This window comes from Biomphalaria glabrata, chromosome 3 (genome assembly GCF_947242115.1).
Source record: "Biomphalaria glabrata chromosome 3, xgBioGlab47.1, whole genome shotgun sequence".
Taxonomy (NCBI): Eukaryota; Metazoa; Mollusca; class Gastropoda; family Planorbidae; genus Biomphalaria; species Biomphalaria glabrata.
Window position 1 is genome coordinate 33,291,101 of NC_074713.1, and position 26,683 is coordinate 33,317,783.

General features: G+C 38.0%; 2 protein-coding genes and 1 long non-coding RNA gene across 7 annotated transcripts in view; all 3 read right to left on the minus strand.

Annotated features, from left to right (window-relative positions):
- LOC129925248 (serine/arginine repetitive matrix protein 4-like) overlaps positions 1 to 1,972 on the minus strand; it is a 43,859-nt gene extending 41,887 nt beyond the window's left edge. For both annotated transcript variants that reach the window (XM_056024623.1, XM_056024622.1), the window contains exons 1-2: positions 1,814 to 1,972; positions 1 to 191 (exon numbers count right to left, since the gene is read on the minus strand). The exon at positions 1 to 191 is cut by the window's left edge and continues 135 nt beyond it. In XM_056024623.1, the coding sequence (XP_055880598.1) occupies positions 1 to 171 (171 nt within the window). In that variant the 5' untranslated portion in view covers positions 172 to 191; positions 1,814 to 1,972. The remainder of the gene's footprint in view (positions 192 to 1,813) is intronic.
- Positions 1,973 to 10,411: 8,439 nt separating this feature from the next.
- Positions 10,412 to 15,760, minus strand: LOC129925316 (uncharacterized). The gene is made up of 2 exons (XR_008777117.1): positions 15,504 to 15,760; positions 10,412 to 10,792 (listed from the first exon to the last, which is right to left on the minus strand). It is a non-coding gene; the product is annotated as an uncharacterized LOC129925316 (long non-coding RNA).
- Positions 15,761 to 20,559: 4,799 nt separating this feature from the next.
- The window catches only part of LOC106066129 (uncharacterized), a 30,206-nt gene continuing 24,082 nt past the window's right edge, over positions 20,560 to 26,683 (minus strand). For all 4 annotated transcript variants that reach the window (XM_056024624.1, XM_056024625.1, XM_056024628.1 and 1 more), the window contains exons 12-14: positions 26,123 to 26,235; positions 23,665 to 23,795; positions 20,560 to 22,273 (exon numbers count right to left, since the gene is read on the minus strand). In XM_056024624.1, coding sequence (XP_055880599.1) covers positions 20,626 to 22,273; positions 23,665 to 23,795; positions 26,123 to 26,235 — 1,892 coding nt within the window. In that variant the 3' untranslated portion in view covers positions 20,560 to 20,625. The remainder of the gene's footprint in view (positions 22,274 to 23,664; positions 23,796 to 26,122; positions 26,236 to 26,683) is intronic.

Consider the following 26,683-nt stretch of genomic DNA (forward strand, 5'->3'; position numbering starts at 1 on the left):
AGTGCTCCTGTAGTCATCTGTAGGCATATGTTGGCAGACTTCTATCTGCTGGGCAGTTGAATGGTCTGGGAGTTTGTGATCGCCATCTTGAACCCACTCGATCTCCGCTAGGTTCAACTGTGTGCTATTGGATGAAGTCAGGCTGTGCAAGGAGAGTTGTCTTTTAGGCATCAGAGACAAGTTGCTGTTTTCTAGAGGGACAACACATCACATCGTTAGTTCAACAAGTTTATATCTAGAAAACACATCACTCGTTAGTTCAACAAGTTTATATCTAGACAACACATCACTCGTTAGTTCAACAAGTTTATATCTAGACAACACATCACTCGTTAGTTCAACAAGTTTATATCTAGACAACACATCATTCGTTAGTTGAACAAGTTTATATCTAGACAACACATCGTTAGTTCAACAAGTTTATATCTAGACAACACATCATTCGTTAGTTCAACAAGTTTATATCTAGACAGGTTTAACATGTTTACATCTAGACAAGTTTATATCTAGACTAAATTCTAGACAGGTTTAACATGTTTACATCTATACAAGTTTATATCTAGACAGGTTTAACATGTTTACATCGAGACAAGTTTATATGTAGACTAAATTCTAGACAGGTTTAACATAAGTTAATATCTAGGCAGGCTCCAGTGGCATCACTAGGGGGTGCGGGGATGCTGCCCACACCGGATGTGTAAAAAAGTAAAAAAAATGCACTTTGTGAATAACTGACAACTAAAAGAAAAATAAACGACAGTGGGTAAATATTGGAACATTTTATTCACAATTAATAAATAGATCTATATACTTTTTTTCATTTGGACTAAACATATTCAAATTGTTTTATGAAATGCTATCAAAAGGTTTTAAAATGCTATATCATACTTATTATATCAAGGAAAACGTGAAACCTTACTTTCAAATTTATACCAGCTGCATGTATGTATATGAACACTGATTTGATTAAAAAAATATAATCAAATCTATTGAATGTGTAGCTAGCACCGTAAGATCTGGATGCCAACCAATAGTCACTGTCTAACAAATGACGACATTCTTCAAGCATAAAATATTATTGAAATCTCACATGGAATTAATGTGTATTTGGTAGGAATTCTGATGCTTCCTAATGGGAACGATTTTGTCACTTAATAGCAAAAAAAAAAAACTGTATTCTTTTGTTGTCGACTAGTTTCCACGAATTGTCTTGAAATGAAATAGAAATAACTAAATTAATTTCATGTCTGGTTAAAATGAAGCCCGATATTGGAATATTAAAGAAGTATGAAGAATTCATCTGGATTGGACAATTGGAAAACAAGGGCATCCGGTTACAAATACAATTGACAAGGAAGTCGTGGCTAGGATTGATGTCAAGAAGAAATGTCAAGAAGAAGGATATTGCATGGACTGTTTCAATAAAAGTAGAATATATTTTGTGACTATATTATCAACGAGTCTTTATTGAATAAAGAATGTCCATGAGATGGTGGAAATGTTATGTAGATCTAGATAAAACCCATAGCTGAAAGTACATCTGTTATATTTAAATAGTTTTAAGTTTATAAGCAAACGACGTGAAAGATGTTTCCAGCTCAGATGATGTTGACTTTCCAAGTTTTTTTAAAGTTTAAAATATTTGACATCTGATGTTTTCCCAGTCAACAGAATTGTCTTTCTAAAGTGTCCTTATTTAAATTGTCAGAATTGTCTATACAAAGAGATAGAGGTGTGTCTAGTTGTATCGGTAAATCACTAAATGAAAACATCATAATGCCGCCATATTTAGGCACTCTTCTAGATCTATTACCTTAACACCAGCAACTTGAAAACCACAGTCAGTCTGGGTACATGAAATAAATAGCAGGAAATAAATCATTGGTAGCTTCATGCCGCTTTCATTTTGTTGCGAGAGCTGATGACACGCACATTTATGTGCACAAAGAATGCCAAAATGTGCATTTTTTTCAATACATAAACTAATGACGTCATTCTTTTTTTAGTTAAGAAAAGCCTTAATCCACATTTATAACTAGCCGATACCCGTGCTTTGCTACGTTAGAAATAGTTAGGCTGTTTAGTTTGTTCCGGACAAAGGTAGACTCACTGAAACACCCCCACCTCCACCCCAACCACTCATGCACCCCCAACCGTAACCACTCACCCCAACCATAACCACTCACCCCAAACTTAACCACTCACCCCAACCCATAATACCCACCCCCATCCCCAACCACTCACTTTGTAAGTCCCCTCCTTTTTTTTCCCATTGGTCTCTCATCCTTCAATGGAATGGCTCACAACAAACTAATTTAGACTTGGCTTAGTGACTTCTTTGACCCATTCCTTGTAGTCCTAAAACATTTTTTTTTAAATCAAAATTATAAACATTTTCTGGGCAAATGTAGAGGAAAGGATTTCACAAACACAAACAAGTGACACATTGTACTAACTTACTAAATGGACATTTCTGAAGTAACATTGATCTGAATATATTACTAATCAATTATAAACACTGTTATCAGTTTTACATTTTTTTTTTAAATATGGCTATAATATTTCTTATTCAGCATGAGATTTGACCGGTTTGATTTCACCAAATCTGAAATACTAAATGTTAAATTCGCAACTGAAAGCAGCAAACGGCTCTTCACATTTAATCGGACAGTCACGACCTCAATTACTTTTCGATCATTTTGTACCATTATGGATTAAATTCTTTGCTCGAATAATTATGTTGATTCGAATTTACAGACATTAGTTCTGGACAATGTTCACATGGTAATAATTGCTAAAAATGAGTCATTCAGATGCAGTTGGTAGTGACAGATGTTCATCACAGGTTATTTTAATTAACGATTTTGCTTTTAGATAATCGATTTCCATGAGTATAATGCTGGGCTTCCATGAGTATATTGTTAGGCTTCCATGAGTATATTGCAAGGCTTCCATGAGTATATTGCTAGACTTCCATGAGTATATTGCTAGGCTTCCATGAGTATATTGCTAGACTTCCATCAATATATTGCTAGGCTTCCATGAGTATATTGTTTGTAAAATGTTTTACTTATTTCGGATGTTCCTTCAGAGTTGAAGATAATTACTTCCTAGTCAAAACCTCCCGCAGGACGGCGGGGGATGGGAGCGGGCAGGGTTTGAACCCGGGACCATCGATAAGTCCGAACGACAGTCCAGCGTGCAAACCGCACGACCAGGCAGCCATCCATATTGCTAGGCTTCCATGAGTATATTGCAAGGCTTCCATGACTATATTGCTAGGCTTCCATTAATATATTGCTAGGCTTCCATGAGCATATTGCTAGGCTTCCATGAGTATATTGCTAGGCTTCCATGAGTATATTGCAAGGCTTCCATGAGTATATCGATAGGCTTCCATCAGTATATTTCTAGTCTTCCATCAGTATTTTGCTAGGTTTCCATGTGTATACTGCTTGTCTTCCATCAATATATTGCTAGGCTTCCATGAGTATATTGCTAGGCTTCCATGACTATATTGCTAGGCTTCCATAAGTATATTGCTAGGCTTCCATGACTATATTGCTAGGCTTCCGTGACTATATTGCTAGGCTTCCATGACTATATTTCTAGGCCTCCATGAGTATATTGCTAGGCCTCCATGACTATATTGCTAGGCCTCCATGAATATATTGCTAGGCTTCCATAAGTATATTGCTAGGCTTCCATGACTATATTGCTAGGCTTCCATGACTATATTGCTAGGCTTCCGTGACTATATTGCTAGGCTTCCATGACTATATTTCTAGGCCTCCATGAGTATATTGCTAGGCCTCCATGACTATATTGCTAGGCCTCCATGACTATATTGCTAGGCCTCCATGACTATATTGCTAGGCCTCCATGACTATAACGCTAGGCCTCCATGAGTATATTGCTAGGCTTCCATGACTATATTGCTAGGCCTCCATGACTATATTGCTAGGCTTCTATGATTATACTGCTAGACTTCCATCAATATATTGCTAGGCTTCCATGAGTATATTGCTAGGCTTCCATCAGTATATTGCTAGGCTTTCATCAGTATTTTGCTAGGCTTCCATGAGTATACTGCTTGTCTTCCATCAATATATTGCTAGGATTCCATGAGTATATTGCAAGGCTTCCATGACTATATTGCTAGGCTTCCATGACTATATTTCTAGGCCTCCATGAGTATATTGCTAGGCCTCCATGACTATATTGCTAGGCCTCCATGACTATATTGCTAGGCCTCCATGACTATATTGCTAGGCCTCCATGACTATATTTCTAGGCCTCCATGAGTATATTGCTAGGCTTCTATGATTATACTGCTAGACTTCCATCAATATATTGCTAGGCTTCCATGAGTATATTGCTAGGCTTCCATCAGTATATTGCTAGGCTTTCATCAGTATTTTGCTAGGCTTCCATGAGTATACTGCTTGTCTTCCATCAGTATATTGCTAGGATTCCATGAGTATATTGCAAGGCTTCCATGACTATATTGCTAGGCTTCCATGACTATATTTCTAGGCCTCCATGAGTATATTGCTAGGCCTCCATGACTATATTGCTAGGCCTCCATGACTATATTGCTAGGCCTCCATGACTATATTGCTAGGCCTCCATGACTATAATGCTAGGCCTCCATGAGTATATTGCTAGGCTTCCATGACTATATTTCTAGGCCTCCATGACTATATTTCTAGGCCTCCATGAGTATATTGCTAGGCCTCCATGACTATATTGCTAGGCCTCCATGACTATATTGCTAGGCCTCCATGACTATAATGCTAGGCCTCCATGAGTATATTGCTAGGCTTCCATGACTATATTTCTAGGCCTCCATGAGTATATTGCTAGGCCTCCATGACTATATTGCTAGGCCTCCATGACTATATTGCTAGGCCTCCATGACTATATTGCTAGGCCTCCATGACTATAATGCTAGGCCTCCATGAGTATATTGCTAGGCTTCCATGACTATATTGCTAGGCCTCCATGACTATATTGCTAGGCTTCCATGAGTATATTGCTAGGCCTCCATGACTATATTGCTAGGCCTCCATGAGTATATTGCTAGGCTTCCATCAAAATATTGCTAGGCTTCCATGAATATATTGATAGGCTTCCATCAGTATATTGCTAGGCTTCCATGACTATATTGCTAGGCTTCCATGACTATATTGCTAGGCCTCCATGTCTATATTGCTAGGCTTCCATGTGTATATTGATAGGCTTCCATGACTTTATTGCTAGGTTTCCATGAGTATATTGCTAGGCCTCCATGACTATAATGCTAGGCTTCCATGAATATATTGATAGGCTTCCATCAGTATATTGCTAGGCCTCCATGGCTATATTGCTAGGCTTCCATGACTATAATGCTAGGCTTCCATGACTTTAATGCTAGGCTTCCATGACTATATTGCTAGGCCTTCATGACTATATTGCTAGGCTTCCATGAGTATATTGCTAGGCTTCCATGACTATAATGCTAGGCTTCTTTAGAATATTTCGTTTGATGTAAATGCAAGAGAATGTATCAATACAAGCTTACAGTCTTCGTCTTCTTCAACCCAATCTTTCCAATGACTATCAAAGTTCGACTGTAATCCTTTTATTTTTAATGTGGGCTGTAGAATTGGCTTGACCTTCATCATGTTCATTAGGAATCCACTGACACTAAGAGAGGAAGCAAGTTGTTACTGCAAAGTCATTTTGGTTTTTGCATACAGAACTTCTTGGTATATAATGCAATGATATTGAAAAAGACCTAACCACACAACGTTACTGTTCAAGTAACTCTACCAATTATTGGTGTTGTCCCATCAGTAGACACTCAAGAGTTGACTACAAATTTGACTGATAATTTTCCAAACATGACATGACTTTCTAAACTATGTCGGGCTTACTTGTTGTTGTTTTTTAACGTTAATTAAGGTCAGTAAGTCCTTTAAAGATATTGAAATTATCATCTATGTTTCTCATACAATGCTTAACTAGGCCAAATCCCAATTATCAACAAGGAGAATGAAAAGAAAGCGCCTACTCAGATACACCCAGAGAAAGTTCCTCAATGTGTCTTGTGTCTGCATTGAGAGAGCGATTTCATTCATCTTTCTTTCAATCACTTTTGACTCAAGACAAGGTTGAGGTCGTAGGAGACTTGCTTCTTGCACAACTTCTCTTTGATATCCTCTTTGTTTCTTGACCACATATACTTTGTGAAAATTAAGATTCTGGCTTTCTTCTATTTCAACGTATCTGTTGCATAGAGTGTCTGCAAAGATCACATATTTGACGAGAAATGGCTCTCTAAAACATTGGGTTAGGGTTTTTCAAAAGGACTCGAAATATATTAGAATGAATGTTCACCCATTTCATTAAACTGACTCTTGCTAACACTTTCTGTAGTTCTTTTTTTTTAACATCACAGTATGTAGTGCAACGTTTTTTTTTCCTTAGGGATGACACTTACATTCAACCCAAAAGAATACATTAATCTAATTACTGTAGGCCTATAGTGCTGAAAAGTTCCTCGATGTAAATTCGATGACAAAGCTAATGGATAAAACTTCAGACACAGCCCTTCACTTTTCACTATATTTGGGTCTTTTTGACGTCATAGCAGCTATTGAGCTAGACATCAATCTAGTCTCTGCAGATCGGTCTCATTAGTTTTACCAGCAGACTTTTTTTTGTTATATTATCTCAGGGTTGTAGTGCGCCACTTGTAATCGTGCAATGCGTCACTTTTGGCGCATGCTCCATAGGTTGTCCACCATGGACTTCATAATACTCAATGTCAAACTAGATAGACTGACTAGATGGACAGACTAGATAGACTTCATAAAAACAAGGACATATTAGATTGCCTTTACAACACACAAGGACAGACTAGATAATGTCACAGTCTCAGTTGACACATTGACTGATTGAATGTTCACGTCTCAGTTGACACATTGCCTGATTGAATGTTCCAGTCTCAGTTGACACATTGCCTGATTGAATGTTCACGTCTCAGTTGACACATTGCCTGATTGAATGTTCACGTCTCAGTTGACACATTGCCTGATTGAATGTTCCAGTCTCAGTTGACATTGCCTGATTGAATGTTCCAGTCTCAGTTGACAAATTGCCTGATTGAATGTTCCAGTCTCAGTTGACACATTGCCTGATTGAATGTTCACGTCTCAGTTGACACATTGCCTGATTGAATGTTCCAGTCTCAGTTGACACATTGCCTGATTGAATGTTCCAGTCTCAGTTGACACATTGCCTGATTGAATGTTCCAGTCTCATTGCCTGATTGAATGTTCACGTCTCAGTTGACACATTGCCTGATTGAATGTTCACGTCTCAGTTGACACATTGCCTGATTGAATGTTCCAGTCTCAGTTGACACATTGCCTGATTAAATGTTCCAGTCTCAGTTGACACATTGCCTGATTGAATGTTCACGTCTCAGTTGACACATTGCCTGATTGAATGTTCCAGTCTCAGTTGACACATTGCCTGATTAAATGTTCCAGTCTCAGTTGACACATTGCCTGATTGAATGTTCACGTCTCAGTTGACACATTGCCTGATTGAATGTTCCAGTCTCAGTTGACACATTGCCTGATTGAATGTTCCAGTCTCAGTTGACACATTGCCTGATTGAATGTTCACGTCTCAGTTGACACATTGCCTGATTGAATGTTCACGTCTCAGTTGACACATTGCCTGATTGAATGTTCCAGTCTCATTGCCTGATTGAATGTTCACGTCTCAGTTGACACATTGCCTGATTGAATGTTCACGTCTCAGTTGACACATTGCCTGATTGAATGTTCCAGTCTCAGTTGACACATTGCCTGATTAAATGTTCCAGTCTCAGTTGACACATTGCCTGATTGAATGTTCACGTCTCAGTTGACACATTGCCTGATTGAATGTTCCAGTCTCAGTTGACACATTGCCTGATTAAATGTTCCAGTCTCAGTTGACACATTGCCTGATTGAATGTTCACGTCTCAGTTGACACATTGCCTGATTGAATGTTCACGTCTCAGTTGACACATTGCCTGATTGAATGTTCACGTCTCAGTTGACACATTGCCTGATTGAATGTTCACGTCTCAGTTGACACATTGCCTGATTGAATGTTCACGTCATGTTAAGACGTTGAAAGACACGTAGAATTCCTGATGTAGAAAACAGGAAGTAGAATGAATAAAGTTGACTTTGAGTTCAGTCAAGTCAGTCAAGTGGTATCCTTTGGACCGGTTGGTCAAGTAGTAGATTTTGGTCCGGGACGGACAGTAGCGACTTAGAAAAGTCGAGCAGTATTTACAATTAAGAAGTATCTTTGAGGCAGTTGATGCCAGTGGTCTTTTTGAGACATGTATTATTATTCTGTACAGTGTTACCCGCTGAGATGCGGACGTGATTTGTAATATACTCTGAAGAGTTTAACGTATTGGATATTTTTGATACCGCTGTTATGCGGACAGGATTTTCTTGACTTGTAGCACTACCAAGGAGCGCAGTATTATTATTATTGTTGTCAAATAAACTTTATATTTGTCTGCTGAAACGGACTTAAGTCAATTTGTGGTATATATGTTTGTCACGTGTCAGGAGTACTCCAGGAAGCACGATCCTAGCATTCCACGACATTCGCATTCTTCAACATTACACCATTTAAACTGTTTTAAATTTTGGTAGCCAGTATGTGTCCTTGACACGCACGGACTTCTTGGAGCACTCAGGAACTCAGGAACACGGACTATTTTTCCCCAGTAAGATCGCTATACAAATTGTGAAGCCTGTCAAAATTTTTCACCAAAGTACAAGTTGTTAGCATTGCAACTGATTTTATTCTACATTTACTATTTTAAACTGTAACACGCCTGCTATTTTAAATTGTATCAAGCCAGTCAACACGTTAGTATCCAGTTTACACGTATTCAACTCAAGGTCATCGTCCCTAAACTAGTCGGAGCCTGCATTTTTTCACTGGTTGACCTGACTTCTAAACAAGCGCTTGACATACGAATTGTTATTTTTCTTCTATCAATGCAGTAAACGTAAAATGGAAACTGATTGAAATCACCGATTTGGTCAAAGTAGATAACGCCTAGAACTACACAGATCTGATCGACTCTAATAACACTGCGTCAAGAGAAAGAAGCTGAACGTTTCTACTAGAACCGTATTTACTAAAGAGCCTATTTTATCATTGACCAAATCGGACTTAACATAGCTTGTATATACCAGGTCAATGCTTATTTCTCCATTATTGTTGACATCTTGAGATTTAGCACGGCGTGACATCACCATCTGCAGAAACTGAAGACGACCCCGATACATTTGTGTGGGTGAAAAATTCAAGGCGTCGCTCGAAGACAGCTGATACATTTGTGTGGGTGAAAAATTCAAGGCGTTGCTTGAAGACAGCTGATACATCGTTTCTACGTGAGCGCTCGTCACCAACTCTTGATACGCTCCTGCATTGTCGAGGTTTCACCTCACATTGCTATACAGGAGGTCCTCCTTGTAGACCTCTGTTTACTTATGGCCATTCTATTTTTTTCAGCGACTTTACATATTTGGATTATCGAAGCTGAAGTTTTCTACTCAAGTACTGTTAGATTATTTTACACGAATGTACAAGCACTTTTGGATTATTTATCTTTAATAGGTTGAAGTTGGACTAACTTGTACCTATTGGCGCTCTCCTAGTCATCGTTGTACGCCGAGAAATAACATGTGACTGTATCACTACACTTACCAATTGGACTATTTACGTACCTTAGTATATCGTCGCGCACTGAACTGATTGGATTATCTGTGTACCTATTATCTGTGTACCTATTATCTGTGTACCTATTATCTGTGTACCTATTATCTGTGTACATGTTAGCTCTGTGGATTATTACCTTACCTTACTACATCGTCACGCTGCGTACTTATTGGATTATTTGCATACCTGTTACAGACTAGATAGACAGACTAGATAGACAGACTAGATAGACAGACTAGATAGACAGACTAGATAGACAGACTAGATAGACAGACTAGATAGACAGACTAGATAGATAGACTACATAGATAGACTAGATAGACAGACTAGATAGACAGACTAGATAGATAGACTAGATAGACAGACTAGATAGACAGACTAAATAGATAGACTAGATAGACAGACTAGATAGACAGACTAGACAGACAGACTAGACAGACAGACTAGATAGACAGACTAGATAGACAGACTAGACAGACAGACTAGATAGACAGACTAGATAGACAGACTAGATAGACAGACTAGATAGACAGACTAGATAGACTTTAGACAATGGACGACCATGAACTACAAGAACAACGTGTACCCCAACGCATTCAAACAACTGAAGACATAATGCATTCTTTCAAATTTGTGTTTTTATTTTCTGTTGTTTACTTTGACGACATCATTTAGTTCTAGATGTGATATCCTAACCTGATGTTTCCAGAGCCTGATGTTTCCAGCTGAGATGATGTTGACTTTCCAAGTTTTTTTAAAGTTTAAAATATTTGACATCTGATGTTTTCCCAGTCAACAGAATTGTTTTTTTTTTAATTTCCTTATTGAAATTGTCTGAATTGTCTATACAAAGAGATAGACCTAGAGGCCTATGGGACAGATGTTTATGATTTGGGTAACAACTTAATGACCAAGACGGCTGCAGCAAAGAGAACAATAGCCAGGTAGACATCAATACGAACTGCTCCATTTTCATAGACCTCATTGGATGTTGCGGATCTGAGAAACATGAAAGAGAAATGCAATAATTGACTTAACAGTATGGTTAGACCAATAAAACAGAGACAGAAATGTAAAAATTGACATACAATTGTATGGACTTCTTCAGTCTAGAAGCGACTTTGGATCGTATCAATAGAAATGAGATGAATGTCTAGAGCAGGGGTTCTCAACCTGTGGGTCTATTCTTCTATTGCTGTGTGTGTGTGTGTGAGCAAAAAGGGGGGGGGGCGGAAGAGTGGGGGATTGTAAAAAGGGGTCCTCGAGCTTAAAAGGTTGAGAACCGCTGGTCTAGAGGCATTAGATGCCAACGCTGGGACGATGTTGTCTACACAGCAGTCCCCCCCCCCCCCTCCATGCAGCCGATGTGTCCAGAGAAACAGCAAGTGCCTATACAGTTTTATTAGCTGCGTTGCAGGCTCTGCCAGGGTGTAACACTGTGTACTGCCCAATGGTCGCCGGCTAGTGATTTTTCCTCAGGGTTGTCTACCGAAGCCTTTGTCTTGTTTGGTTATAGTTGCAAAGAAGCAGAAGGTTTGAAGAGTTTTCCTTCTAGGTAGGTAGCCAACAGACGCGGACTGGGTGTCCAAATCGGCCTGGGCATTTCTATACCATCCTGACCATAAATTGTATACATGATGGACATCCAATTCTAGGTCTACCTGTCCTCAAAACCATTATGTGAAGTTTAATAATGTATCGATAACAGTATACAATATCCTTACAAGGAACACAGGCTTTATATTCCTTTTTAATTGTAAGAAAAAGTTATAAGAATTGACTAAACAATAATTAGACCAAAACAAAAACCCAGCGATAACAAATTTTATCAGCGCGCGTGTGATAGGCCGAAAAAAACAACAACATTTTAATTAGAAACCCGTGAATTAAATAAAATGATGTTAAATTATTTTATTTTTTTCCAAATCTATACTTCTGTTTATTCTGTGTCAGGTATAATCTATACTTCTGTTTATTCTGTGTCAGGTATTATCTATACTTCTGTTTATTCTGTGTCAGGTATAATCTATACTTCTGTTTATTCTGTGTCAGGTATAATCTATTTGTTACTTCTGTTTATTCTGTGTCAGGTATAATCTATTTGTTACTTCTGTTCTTTGTGAACCGTCAATAATTTGAAACATGTGGTTAGAATTGAACCAACGAACTCAAATCTACTTGACTTGGCCCTGTTTCTCAGATTAATCAAGGCGTTCAGTTGATAATCACGTGATTTGAAATCGGTGTACTTCGGAAAGATGAAAGACTCCTTTTTTCAAGGGTCTGTCTTCGGAGTGACGTCCCTTTGGTGGACCATGTATGGAGGGCCGATGTGGGGAACACTTCACTCGGGAGACAAGAATGGGGCTCATTATCTTCATGCGCTATGATATGACGGACATCTCGGGCAGGAAGGTCAGTTCATTAATTCACACTTGGAATCCACGCTTAATGGACATTAAATTAAGGTCATCATAGCTTCAAATTCGGCCTCCACTTTTAATGACCATTTAGTTCATCAAAGCTTCACATTTGGCCTCCACTTTGAACGGATATTAAGTTGCTCAAATCTTCACATGTATCTGCTTGGTCTCGTAGTCTGCGCTCTGAACTGTCGTCTCGATCGTCTCGGGTTCTAATTCTTCAGTTGTTTGGGTTCGAATGTAAGCACCAACAATACTAAAGGAGCATCCGAAACATGTCAAACAAAGAAATGGACAGATAGAGATCATCATCATCATTATCATCATCATCATCATCAAACTCCATTAGAGTGAGGGCTTGAGTGGCTTAAATCCTCTCTTGCAAAAGCCCTGGACAGAAACCCTGCTGTCTTGCGTAGTGTATACATGTCACCAAACAGGTCGAGAATTTTGAGTTTCACAGACCTGTCGAGGCGGAGATCAGCAAGTCTAGGGCTGTCGAACAGAATGTGAGACATGGTTTCCTCTTCTTCCCAGCAGTTGGGGCACCGTGAGTCAAAATTTGGCCATAGCCGAGAGAAATATGAGCCAACAGGTCAGTGACATGTCCTGCACTGTGCTATAATAGCTTGCTCAGGCCTGAACAGCCTCCATCACGGGGAAGTGTGGTCAGGGCGCCTCATGCGCTCCCAGACTCCACGGGCTTATTGGGACTTGTCCCAGCACTCAAACCACTTTTCCTTTTCTGTTTATTGTTAGATTATAGCCAGAGATCTAGATAGACCTACGGCCTACAATATTTTCTAATGAATGACACATGAAATCCAAATATTTGTTACGCCCTATCTTTGTGTTAACAGCATCGATCCTATTCAATAGTAACTTCAACTCTCCACCAACTCTTCCTGTTTTCTTGGCTTAAACTAGCAACCCTCTGCCTCTGCATGCTCTACTAAAAGTAAATGAAAAAGGAGTTCTTATCGTAATTTGTCCAAGCCTATGGAATAAGAAACATACTTTCTCGTGTCTTTTTGATTAGTCTACTTCATTAGGCTTTAGGGTTTTCTTTCTGCTTTAGTCTAAGCCACGTTCTCAAAAATGTTTATGTTAGAGATATGTATTATGGTAGCTTGCATGAACTGTACACGACAAAAAAAAAACAACTAAATCTATATGATATTTGGATCTAGATTTGGGGTGTTGCTATAATTCCGCCTTCAAACACAGGCCGTGTTAGGCCTTAGTCTGAATCTATACTATAAAGTAGAATGTGAGGTGTATGTATGTTACTTATAGACATCAAAACCGCTTGACCAATCTTGATAAAACTTGGCAGGAATGTTTCTTAGGTACCAACTTAGACCTTAGTGTATGTATTGTAGCCCTAAAACAAACTTAAGACCCTAAAAAAAAAAAAGTTGTCCGACTCTATTACAGCTATAGTATTTTATGGATCTAGGCCATGTCTACAATGTTGACATAGAAAAGATCGAAAGGATTTAGACCTAGATCTAATTTTTAGAAATACACTTTGCGCAGATAGTTTTTTACTTTGACACATGAAAATACAAAAAAAGATCCATTGATTCTATTATATAACAAGGTTACAAAAGACAGTTTGTGTGGAAACACAAACTCAAAATCGGCCCCCGAAGTAAAATGTTTTACATAATTCGGATAATCCTTCAGAGTTGAAGATAGTTTACTTCCTAGTCCAAACCTCCCGCTGGACGACGGGGGATGGGAGCAGGCAGGGTTTGAACCTTCGATCGTCGATAAATCCAAACGACAGTCCAGCGGGCAAACCGCACGACCAGTGGTCCACCCAGGTAGGCTTCAATATTTTCAGAAAGAAAATCCGAATGAAATTATATCAAAGACAAATGAGAGATAAGAATGGAGAAAGAAGGTTAACAGATCTTGAGTAGTGCCCCAACCGTCCCGCAGATCAAAGGATACGTGAAAGTGAATGTAAAGTTAGATGTGAACCTGGCCTAACTAGTTTGTGGTCTATATGGCAGATGATGTAAAATTCATCTGTTTTTGTGGCCTACGGTTAACGAGGGTGTCATGTAGCCAGCACAACGACCAACCGCCTTTGCTTTTCCCCAACTAATGTCAGGAACCCATTAGAGCTGAGTAGACTCAGAAGTTGAAAATCCCAGTCTTCACCAGGATTCGAACCCGGGACCCTCGGTTCGAACTAAATAAGTTAATTGTTTTGAAAAGGCTCAATCTCATATTCGAATCCTCAAAAAAAAAAATAAATAAATAATTTCCGCTATATAGAAAAAATGTTCACGAAAATGATGTTTATAGGATTACTATTCGTCTTAAATTAGGTCTAACATATAATGCATACTAATTAGCTTTTTCTTATAAAAAACTGCTTGCATAATTAATTTTAAAAATTAGAATTTTCGCTTTCAGGAAAAAAAAAAGTAGCCGTTGCATCAGAACTTTGAATGGTCTAAAATATTGTGAAGTCGGATTTTCAATATCTCTTCTAGTTTACGAGATCTAAACGGGACGGACGGACAGACGGACAGACATTTCGCACAAAACTAATAGCGTCTTTTCCCCTTTCGGGGGCCGCTAATAAAATTAACCTTCAATTTTGTGTTTCAAAAGCATTTTTTGAATTAATTAGTTCGTTATATCTGTGACTGCAGATTTCCTGACAAACATTCTTTCATTAGACAATACCGTAATGAATCGCTTACTAAAAATTAATTCGATTAATTAAATTGTTTACTTTATAATCCCATCCCGAGATCTAAAACTCTAAGATGATAAAACTTCTCTTAGCACAGATAGTTTTATACTTTAACACATGAACATACTAATTATAGTCCATTCATTTCATATTTTGATCAAATAAACATTCAAATTTGGTTTTCTAAAGCATTTTTAATAGACTGCATTCGTTTACGAAAGCTGCGAAGCCGGGTTGAGATAGTCCTAGATCTATATTCATTCATGAATCGCGTACTAAAAATTATTTCGTTTAATTGTTCACTTTATAATCCCATTCATTTAACAAAGCTATCGCTCTTTTCGTTTTTAATAGTTATGAATGTATCGGTTTCGGGTAAACCCATTTTCGCAAAACTAATTTTATTTTCGTAGCGAAAGAGAAATAACGTGAAAGGATCATTAGCTACGTTTAACATACATCTAAATCCAATCCACTACATTAGTAAACACAAACTTAGACCCGCAGGCCGCGGGTAATGCCAGGCTAGTAGTTCTAATAAAAGTAGATTGACTGAATTCTCTCTTCCTACCCTCTCCTTGGACTGCTGGAACGACTTCTTCTTTTCCGAATTTTCTTAGTTACATCCGAGCAGATCTCGGCAGTGGAATCTGTTTCCGGCATACTGGTCGCTAAGTAAGAGATTCCTATCTAGTATTGACTACCCACGTGACCTTCTCTTGAACTGTTGACCTAAACCTACCACAAAATGCTTTCTACTCGGTCTACTCTAGCTCCTCCATCGAAATGGTGAACCATGGGTGAACTAGGACACGGATAGGCTGATTGTTAGAAGAGCTGCTCAACTGTGCACGGATGGAAGACTTCGGGAAATTCCGATATATTTTAAAAAAATGGCTTGAAACGTGAAAGAAGCTGCAATGTTGCCAATATAGTTTGGGTGTCAACGCTCTACACAGTGACAGTTAACAAACAGACACAAAATAGAGCAGTGAGGTTCATAACAAACGAATATTCATATTTGACTAGAGTAACACCTTTAGTAAAATCATTAAATTTGGAAAGCCTTCATATCCTGAGATCTGCTCGGATGTAACTAAAAGTAAAGTAGCAATTATACATAAAACACTAAACCATAATCTTCAAATACATAAACAAAATTTAATAAAATACACAGAAAGACACAAAGATAAAGGCACATTCATCGTCCCATATGCTAGGACAAATTTGTACAAAAGCTCCTTCTTCTCTAGCGCTATAAGAACATGAAATGGGTTGCCTGAGCTAGCCAGGAAAACCAGTGACTTGGCGGAATTTAGGTCATGCATGACGCGTAATCATCTTCTTTTTTAAAGTAACGTCTGTATCATATAAGATAAGATAAACGCGGTTGCTATATTAGTCGGTGGCGAATGGACCTCACTCACCAATCGTAAACAAACAATATTTTGCCTCTATACAAATTACGATCTAATTTTAATACATAGTGGCAGTCACGAGACAGTTTTTTCCGTTGTTTTATCAATATGATCACGTGACTAAATTTTGTTTGTTTACGATTGGTGAAGGAGGTCCATTAGGACCCTATGAATATAGTTGCAAACGGTAGCTTAGTAAACTTACTAAGATCCTACAAATCTAGTAGCTAAATTGGTAGTGAAACGCAGCCGCCTATAAAATAGTAAACACTCGGCAGCACTGGCGGATCCAGGGGGGGGGGCGGTCCTACAAGTATAGAATTCACACAATTTGTATTCGAATTTATTACTTATGTTAATAATATATACTAATTATTTATATTTCAACCTATTTTTAGATTATTTCGCCCCCCCCCCTTTCTAGTATTTTGGCCGATTTGGTAGGGTCGGGAGGGGGCGATGGCATCAATCCACCCCCCCCCCCCCACCCACCATAAACTTTCGAGTGGGGGGGCGGTCCTATTTAATTGCAGAAATCACAGCTTGCTAACAGAATCAATTAAATATCCATATGATTAAAACTTGTTATTGGTATTTTAACTGGTCTTTATATTATGTCCTTCATCTTTGGCCGATTGGAAGGGGAGGAGCGAATACCTCTACTGCCCTTCCCATCTAAACCATTTGAGTGGGGGGGGCGGTCCTACTTTTATGGAGAAATCATAGCATGTGAACAAAATTAGTCGAATATCTATATAATATAAACAGGTGGAAGTGCGATACATGCAATCACCTTCCCCCCATCGGACAAACCAATACTTTTTCTTTTTGTATTATAGTAAGAAATTACAAAATTTAACAAATCTGTCACTTATATAATTTATATATGCTATAAAGTAAATTCTTATATCGAGTCGCCCAACCTCTATTCTTTAATGCAAAATGCAATCATTAGCAGAAATTATAAAAAGGAGCGAGGATTAATCGTTTTCATTTTACCGCCCTTCCCCTTTCCAGACAGAGTTTGTGTAAATTCACATGAATTTATCATAACTATTTTAAGAAAGACTTTGCTTTGGAAAGTTATAATTCAAACGAAATTTTTCAATATAACAGTCACGGTTGAGATGAGTTCAAAAGCCAGATAACCTTTTCCTAGTCGACTTTTTCCAACCTTTACTCAATCTGATATTTTTGTAGTTAAATAAATTTAGGACTATAACTCACAATTTATGCTTACATTTTATTGAATATTATTAATGGATTTTTTTTTTCGGCGGCGATCCTCAAAGCCTTAATCTAAATATGTGGGGTATCTTATCTTTTCAAAGAACAAATCGGTTGTATTTGCAATGTATTAAGGGACTATAAATTAATATTAGAATATTTTTCCACTTTATTCAAAAGCTCCTTTATAATAGAATGAATAATGAGCTGTAGGTCAGGAGAATGCGTTACTGCAGTAGAATGCAAGAAAACGCTTTTGGAGTACGGGGTTCGCCCCGAACCCCACTGATAAACAATGAGAAGTAGATGTCAGGAGAATGCCTTTCTGCAGTGAAGAATGCAAGAAAACGCTTTTGGCGTTGAGGCTTCGCCCCGAACCCAATTAATAAATAATGAGCTGTAGATGTCAGGAGAATGCGTTTCAGCCGTGAAAAATGCAAGGAAACGCTTTTGGAGTCGTGGCTTCGCCCCGAACCCCACTGATAAACAATGAGCTGTAGATGTCAGGAGAATGCCTTTCTGCAGTGAAGAATGCAAGAAAACGCTTTTGGCGTTGGGGCTTCGCCCCGAACCCCACTAATAAGTAATAAGCTGTAGATGTCAGGAGAATGCGTTTCAGTCGTGAAAAATGCAAGAAAACACTTTTGGCGTCGGGGCTTCGCCCCGAATTCACTGAGGAAACTTACAGCGCTTTCCCAGACCCCCAAGTTTGCAAGAGAAAGGCCTCAACATGACTGTTTTTTTTTGTTTTTTTTTCGCCGATGATTGAGAAACAGTCTTATTTTATTCTCATATATATATATATATATATATATATATATATATATATATATATATATATATATATATATATATATATATATATATATATATATATATATATATATATATATATAGGCTGTACGCACGTTTATGCATAGGGTTAGGGTTTACTGTGCGTTAGGGTTAGGGTTTGGAAAAAAATCGCCCCCCCCCCCCCCACTTCAAAGTTCTGAATCCGCCAGTGCTCTGCAGAGGGTTGAAATGGTTTTGAAAGAAGCGCAGCAGACGAGACGGAAGCAGACGACGAGGTCTACACAGCTGCTGCCTTTGATGTAGCGGTCTCACGCAGGTCGCCTCCTCGATCATACGTTGTTTCTAATGCGTTGGCGTCATTTTGCTTCCAAAGAGTTGTCTTCTCTTCGAGAGCAAATGTACCAGACCACTATAGTTTAGAACCAAATAGAATATTGTTCTGTTTTGTTCGTGAATATCTTTGAGACTTAGTAAATACTACACTGAATCACTGCTCGCAGTTTTTATTTGATTCTAAGTTCGGTTTAAGAGGACTTTCGGATTATCCAAGTTCGAATTATTGGGATTCCACTGTAGTTGCTAAATTAGTCCGTGGTGAACAAAAGTGTTACTGGGCTTCTAGAGCCACTATATATATAGGGTTCATCTCCTAGATCATTTAAAGTAACTGTAGAGTCCTGCACAGACATTTCCGTTCCACAGACAAGGCTGGTCAAGGTGGTACCGGTATTTCCTTTGATGGGAGAGAAACCTGGCATTTTTGTGTGTTTGCATCATCAGATTAGAAGCCTATAAAACTGACAGTCAATACCAAAGTTTTCAACCAATCATCCAGTGTATGCTATAATGAATGTGGACAAGGTAATTTACCATCAAGTGCTGGTTATAATGCATTTACCATCAAGTGATAGCTATAATTAGTGTGGATGACAAGGTAATTTACTATCAAGTGATAGCTGTAATGAATGTGGACAAGGTAATTTACTATCAAGTGATAGCTGTAATGAGGGTTGACAAGGTAATTTATTATCAAGTGATAGCAATAATGAGTGTGGACAAGGTAATTTACCATCAAGTGATAGCTATAATGAGTGTGGACAAGGTAATTTACCATCAAGTGATAGCTATAATGAGTGTGGACAAGGTAATTTACTATCAAGTGATAACAATAATGAGTGTGGACAAGGTAATTTAATATCAAGTGGTAGCAATAATGAGTGTGGACAAGGTAATTTACCATCAAGTGGTAACAATAATGAGTGTGGACAAGGTAATTTAATATCAAGTGGTAGCAATAATGAGTGTGGACAAGGTAATTTACCATCAAGTGGTAGCAATAATGAGTGTGGACAAGGTAGTTTACCATCAAGTGGTAGCAAATAATGAGTATGGACAAGGTAATTTACCATCAAGTGGTAGCAATAATTAGTGTGGACAAGGTAATTTACCATCAAGCGGTAGCAATAATGAGTATGGCCAAGGTAATTTACCATCAAGTGGTAGCTATAATGAGTATGGACAAGGTAATTTACCATCAAGTGGTAACAATAATGAGTATGGACAAGGTAATTTACCATCAAGTGGTAGCAATAATGAGTATGGACAAGGTAATTTACCATCATGTGGTAGCGATAATGAGTGTGGACAAGGTAATTTACCATCAAGTGGTAGCAATAATGAGTATGGACAAGGTAATTTACCATCACGTGGTAGCAATAATGAGTATGGACAAGGTAATTTACCATCAAGTGGTAGCGATAATGAGTGTGGACAAGGTAATTTACCATCAAGTGGTAGCAATAATGAGTGTGGACAAGGTAATTTACCATCAAGTGGTAGCAATAATGAGTATGGACAAGGTAATTTACCATCAAGTGGTAGCAATAATGAGTGTGGACAAGGTAATTTACCGTCAAGTGATAGTTATAATGTGTGTGGACAAGGTAATTTACCATCAAAGGATAGCTATAATTTCTTTATCAAACTCTGAAAGTTTCAATGACCAGAAGTCATAAAAGCCACCATAGAAGTACTTCCCACAAGGCCGAGTGAGAAAATGGTGGCACTACTGAACTTAATTGATAACTTAAACCAATACAGCCTCAGTTTAACATTCATTTTAATCATGGCTATTTGATTCAGAGTCAGAATAGACCTACAAACATATATTTAAAAATGACCAATACATTTTTTTGTTAAATCATAGTTTTATTATAGACAATTGTTTTTTTGTTGTTTTGGAACACATTGTGGCTAGTCATGTTCTATAAGAGCAACAATTTCATCCATCTGGTCACTGGACATGTTGGTCAAGTCTTGCTCCTGGTCATAAGTTTGATCTAAGTTTGATGTAGTGTCTATAGGTTTCTGATCCACAACAACTGGGGACTCTGTCAACTGATGAGGATCCACTGAGTCTGCTGACTGTGCTGCTGATGTGGGGCATGTAGAAACTGAAGGAGATCCATCCTGCTGGATGTCTGTCTGTTCAGTTTTCTCCAGTTTGGGTTCAGTAAACAACACATCAGATGGAAGTATTAATACATCAGCTTCTAGATCATCATGTGACTCTGGGGGCTGGGAAGGGAGGATGTTTGATGTTGGGACACAGGGATCAGACAGTACAGGTGACACATGACTGCTGACATCACCTGGCACAATACTTTTCATTTCTGATGGATTTTCTAGTAAGTGTGATGAACTTTGACCTGCACTCAATGTTGGGACAGAGTTCTCTGCTATGTCTCTGCATGTCAGATCAGTCTTGCTGGATCCCTCATTGGATATGCTGCTACTGGTCTGTCCAACATCTTCATCAGCTAGTTGAGTTGTGCTTGGTACAGTGTCAGTAGCTACTTGTTGAGTTGTGCTTGGTACAGTGTCAGTAGCTACTTGTTGAGTTGTGCTTGGTACAGTGACAGTAGCTACTTGTTGAGTTGTGCTTGGTACAGTGTCAGTAGCTACTTGTTGAGTTTTGCTTGGTACAGTGTCAGTAGCTACTTGTTGAGTTGTGAGATCAGCATTGGCCACAGAGTTACTAGCTGTAGTGTCATTCTGACATGCCAGTTGCTGGTTGCCAGTGAATTCTTTCTCTAGACTTGAACCCTGAGTCTCTGAGCCACCAGCCAATACATCTTTTGACACACTTTCATCTTTTTTATCTTCCTGGCATGTAACTAGTGTTTCTGTCAAACTGACTATTGCATTCTCCTGACATGTCACTTGTGTTTTTGTCAAACTGACAACTGCATTCTCCTGACATGTCACTTGTGTTTCTGTCAAACTGACTATCACATTGTCTGGACATGTCTGCTGTGTTTCCTTGCTGGCTGTCTCATTGTCTGGACAAGTCATTTCAGTCTTTCTCATGCTGTCTGCCATTTCTTCCTCTTCATTTTTGTCAAACAAGATGGCTAGGCTGTCATCAACACCTTCATCCACCACATCCTTACCTTCATCACTGGCAGCAACTTTCTTCTTCTTTTTCTTCAATCTTTTCATCTTTTTTTCTTCCATTTCTTTCTTCTTTCTCTCTTCTTCTTCCTCTTCTTTGAGTTTTAATCTTTTGCTCTGTCTGGCACCAGGTTTCTGTGCTGCAGGTGTCACTTTAGGCTCAGGGGGAGGGGCGTTGGGATCAACAATTTTTCTTTTTCTACCCCGCCTCTCAATTTTCACAAGGGGGGTAATCCCATCCGAGAGTTTGACATCTTTCACAGTGACATCTTGAGTTGTTGCATCCTGTTTGATGAGCACTGGGTTAGCTCCATTAGTCAACACATTAGTTTTTTCATCAATGTCATCATTGACACAATGACTGTTGTCTGGAGTTTGAGTCAAATCCAGTTTCACTTCCTCGTCCAATTTAGCCTCTACATCCAAAGTTTGTTCAAGTTTTGTTTTCCTGTAGAGTCAAAGTCAGGGAAATTTTTTTAGAGCAAATTGTTAAGGTGTGCACCTAAAGTTGTAAGTAAAGACTAATACTTAGTCTGCTAGGTAACAATTTAGACCAAACAAAAAAATCAGTTATGAAAAAAAGTTAAAACTTGAAAGTGTTTTGTGATGTAGGTAGAGATAGTTCTTGTGTGTACACTGGCAAAGTGATAAGAGTGACCAGGCATGCCCTCTTACTTACAGCTGAAATTTCCAACAGCTAATAAAACACAATAACCTGATAGCTTCTGGAAATGAATTACTCTCTAAGTTGTGGAGGAAGAAATGAATCAGTTCAGATGTAATTATAATTCTTTCAGTAAATAACTTTGGCTACACTTAAATCTTGTGTTTGGATGTGCTTTCAAGCTGGGTTTAATTTGACTACAAGACACCATCATTGAAGTGTTGACAACATAGACAGTTGAACTTTATACAAGACACCACCATTTACTGTTGGTAACATAGACAGTTGAACTTTATACAAGATACCACCATTTAACTGTTGGTAACATAGACAGTTGAACTTTATACAAGATACCACCATTTAACTGTTGGTAACATAGACAGTTGAACTTTATACAAGACACTACCATTTAACTGTTGGTAACATAGACAGTTGAACTTTATACAAGACACCACCATTTAACTGTTGGTAACATAGAAGGTTGAGCTTTATACAAGACATCACAGGTGCCTGGACATTTGTGCTGTTATCACTAGACGCCTTGGTTGGCTTGGTCATGTTCCCAGAATGCCAGGAGGTTGACTTCCATAAGACATTCTAGATTGTAATCTAACAGAAGGCACGACAGCTGCTGGTCACCCACTTACTGATAGATGCAAATGTGACATAAAGCTCTTCAACATTGACAATAACAGTTGGGACAAAAGGCACTGGATAGATCTGCATGGAGATGCAAGCATAAAGAATACTTTTGGATTGTAGATGGCATACACATCAAAGTGAAAATGCATGCAACAATCTGGTGATTACAGAAAGACACTACGCCTAACAGCAGAGATTCTCACTAAGGCTCTATGGGAGGACTGATCCTTCCAGCCTTGCCACCACTTGGAGTTCATCTCTCAGCTGATTACAGATGCACAACCTGTGACTACAGCTGTGTCTCAAGGATTGGCCTCTTATAGTCACATGAGAAGTTGCAAAAGGAAAAGATGAACTCTGAAGATGTAAAACGCCATAGATAAGTTTTAGTGAGGTATCAGAATAAAGAATGTGGCAAAGAGTTATGTATTTTCAGTTGTAAAAAAAATCCTTTAAAAGTCTATTAGTTAAAGGTATGTCTTGAATTTGTTTAAAAGCAGAGCTCTCACATTTAACTAAGGCAGTTCACTTACTCAGACTTATAGGCTAATGCTGGACAGCCCTGACAACTTGTACACTCCCAATGACCAGTGGGCAAGGCTGAGAGACCAATACAGAATGTATGATAGCCTCGGTCACATCTGTCACAAAACATCATTTTATCCTGAGAAAGAAACAGACAAAAGAACAAATGATTCAATTTAGTATAAGGGGAAAGAAATTCTTTAGAAATTCTAAAGGTCCCCAACTAATGCCATAAGATCAAGTCTATCAATGTAAAATAATTTCTATAGATGGTATGGGTATGGGTCTCGGTATGGCTATCATGGGAAAAAGGCAATTTCAATGGAATCAATGGAGGAGTACTAGATTTCTCCTATAGAGCCATACAAAATTGATATTGATTTTTGTTGGTAGGGGCAGAAATCTATTCTGTCATACTTTTGTTTGGAGGCGACCAAAAGCAATGTTGTCCTAAGCCAGAAGATTGTCTATTTCTTTATAAAGTGACCCAAATAAACATGTTCTGCTAAAGCCTGGTATGGACAAGTATTATTCATAATTCGACAGCTGCACCGGGTCTGACACCTATCCAAACGACATGCCAAAGGTGATCTTTTTGGCAAGCTGACAGTGTAAACAAGGTTGGACTTTTAAGATCAAATCAGGAGCCCTTTAGCCCTAGAGACTGCTAGAGAGCTATCACTGGGGGTCGTGGGACACACATTTAGGACCCAAAGATGAGCCCTTGCTGAAAAAGGTCCAGACGATGAAAAGATAACTTAAATGCATCCCCGGCGGACAACAGTTTTGTCTGCATTAGTATCACAGGTATTTTACCTGGGCGATTACATGTGGCAAAAATATCCAGTTTTTAACTACGTTTGCAAGGTATTTTAACTGTGATTATTAGATGTGGCAAAAATATCCAGTTTTTAACTACGTTTGCAAGGTATTTTAACTGTGATTATTAGATGTGGCAAAAATATCCAGTTTTTAACTACGTTTGCAAGGTATTTTAACTGTGATTATTAGATGTGGCAAAAATATGCAGTTTGCAACTGGGTTTGCAAGGTATTTTAACTGTGATTATTAGATGTGGCAAAAATATGCAGTTTTTAACTACGTTTGCAAGGTATTTTAACTGTGATTATTAGATGTGGCAAAAATATGCAGTTTTTAACTACGTTTGCAAGGTATTTTAACTGTGATTATTAGATGTGGCAAAAATATGCAGTTTTTAACTACGTTTGCAAGGTATTTTAACTGTGATTATTAGATGTGGCAAAAATATGCAGTTTTTAACTACGTTTGCAAGGTATTTTAACTGTGATTATTAGATGTGGCAAAAATATGCAGTTTTTAACTACGTTTGCAAGGTATTTTAACTGTGATTATTAGATGTGGCAAAAATATGCAGTTTTTAACTACGTTTGCAAGGTATTTTAACTGTGATTATTAGATGTGGCAAAAATATGCAGTTTTTAACTACGTTTGCAAGGTATTTTAACTGTGATTATTAGATGTGGCAAAAATATGCAGTTTTTAACTACGTTTGCAAGGTATTTTAACTGTGATTATTAGATGTGGCAAAAATATGCAGTTTTTAACTACGTTTGCAAGGTATTTTAACTGTGATTATTAGATGTGGCAAAAATATGCAGTTTGCAACTACGTTTGCAAGGTATTTTAACTGTGATTATTAGATGTGGCAAAAATATGCAGTTTGCAACTACGTTTGCAAGGTATTTTAACTGTGATTATTAGATGTGGCAAAAATATGCAGTTTGCAACTACGTTTGCAAGGTATTTTAACTGTGATTATTATATGTGGCAAAAATATGCAGTTTGCAACTGGGTTTGCAAGGTATTTTAACTGTGATTATTAGATGTGGCAAAAATATGCAGTTTGCAACTACGTTTGCAAGGTATTTTAACTGTGATTATTAGATGTGGCAAAAATATGCAGTTTGCAACTACGTTTGCAAGGTATTTTAACTGTGATTATTAGATGTGGCAAAAATAAGCAGTTTTTAACTACGTTTGCAAGGTATTTTAACTGTGATTATTAGATGTGGCAAAAATATGCAGTTTTTAACTACGTTTGCAAGGTATTTTAACTGTGATTATTAGATGTGGCAAAAATATGCAGTTTGCAACTGGGTTTGCAAGGTATTTTAACTGTGATTATTAGATGTGGCAAAAATATGCAGTTTTTAACTACGTTTGCAAGGTATTTTAACTGTGATTATTAGATGTGGCAAAAATATGCAGTTTGCAACTGGGTTTGCAAGGTATTTTAACTGTGATTATTAGATGTGGCAAAAATATGCAGTTTGCAACTGGGTTTGCGTGAAATACTGCATTCATCTTTAAACTTTGGAATTGAAGTCAATGGCTTCTATCCGCTAAAGGTCATGCCCATCATTGAAAACTATGACTACTAACTAGTTTTCCTCCAGTCTAGAATCCAAGTAGCCATGTCTTTACCTCATCATAAGGATCTAAACATTCAATACAAGTTTTACACTCCATACACTGCCAAGGGTAAGTCCTGATAACAGCCACAAGTTCTTCTGTCAAGTCTAGACAACTCATGTGACCTGGGGACATAGGGGTTGATTAAACACAAAACTAGAACTTGCAATAAGTCATAATACAGCAGGACTATTATGTATGTGGTTTATTAAAGACATTTTTTTGCATTATGAAGTAATTTAAAAAAAAACAGTCTAGAAAGTTTGGGATAGACAACAAGGAAATTACAGTCGAGAAAGTTTGGGATAGACAACAAGGACATTAGTCGAGAAAGTTTGGGATAGACAACAAGGACATTACAGTCGAGAAAGTTTGGGATAGACAACAAGGACATTACAGTCGAGAAAGTTTGGGATAGACAACAAGGACATTACAGTTGAGAAAGTTTGGGATAGACAACAAGGACATTACAGTTGAGAAAGTTTAAGATAGGTTTTGTTATGCCAGGGACTTATTTATTACTTTTTTTCTTTTTTAAACTATTTCTGGTTTTACAGATTAAATGAATGAAAA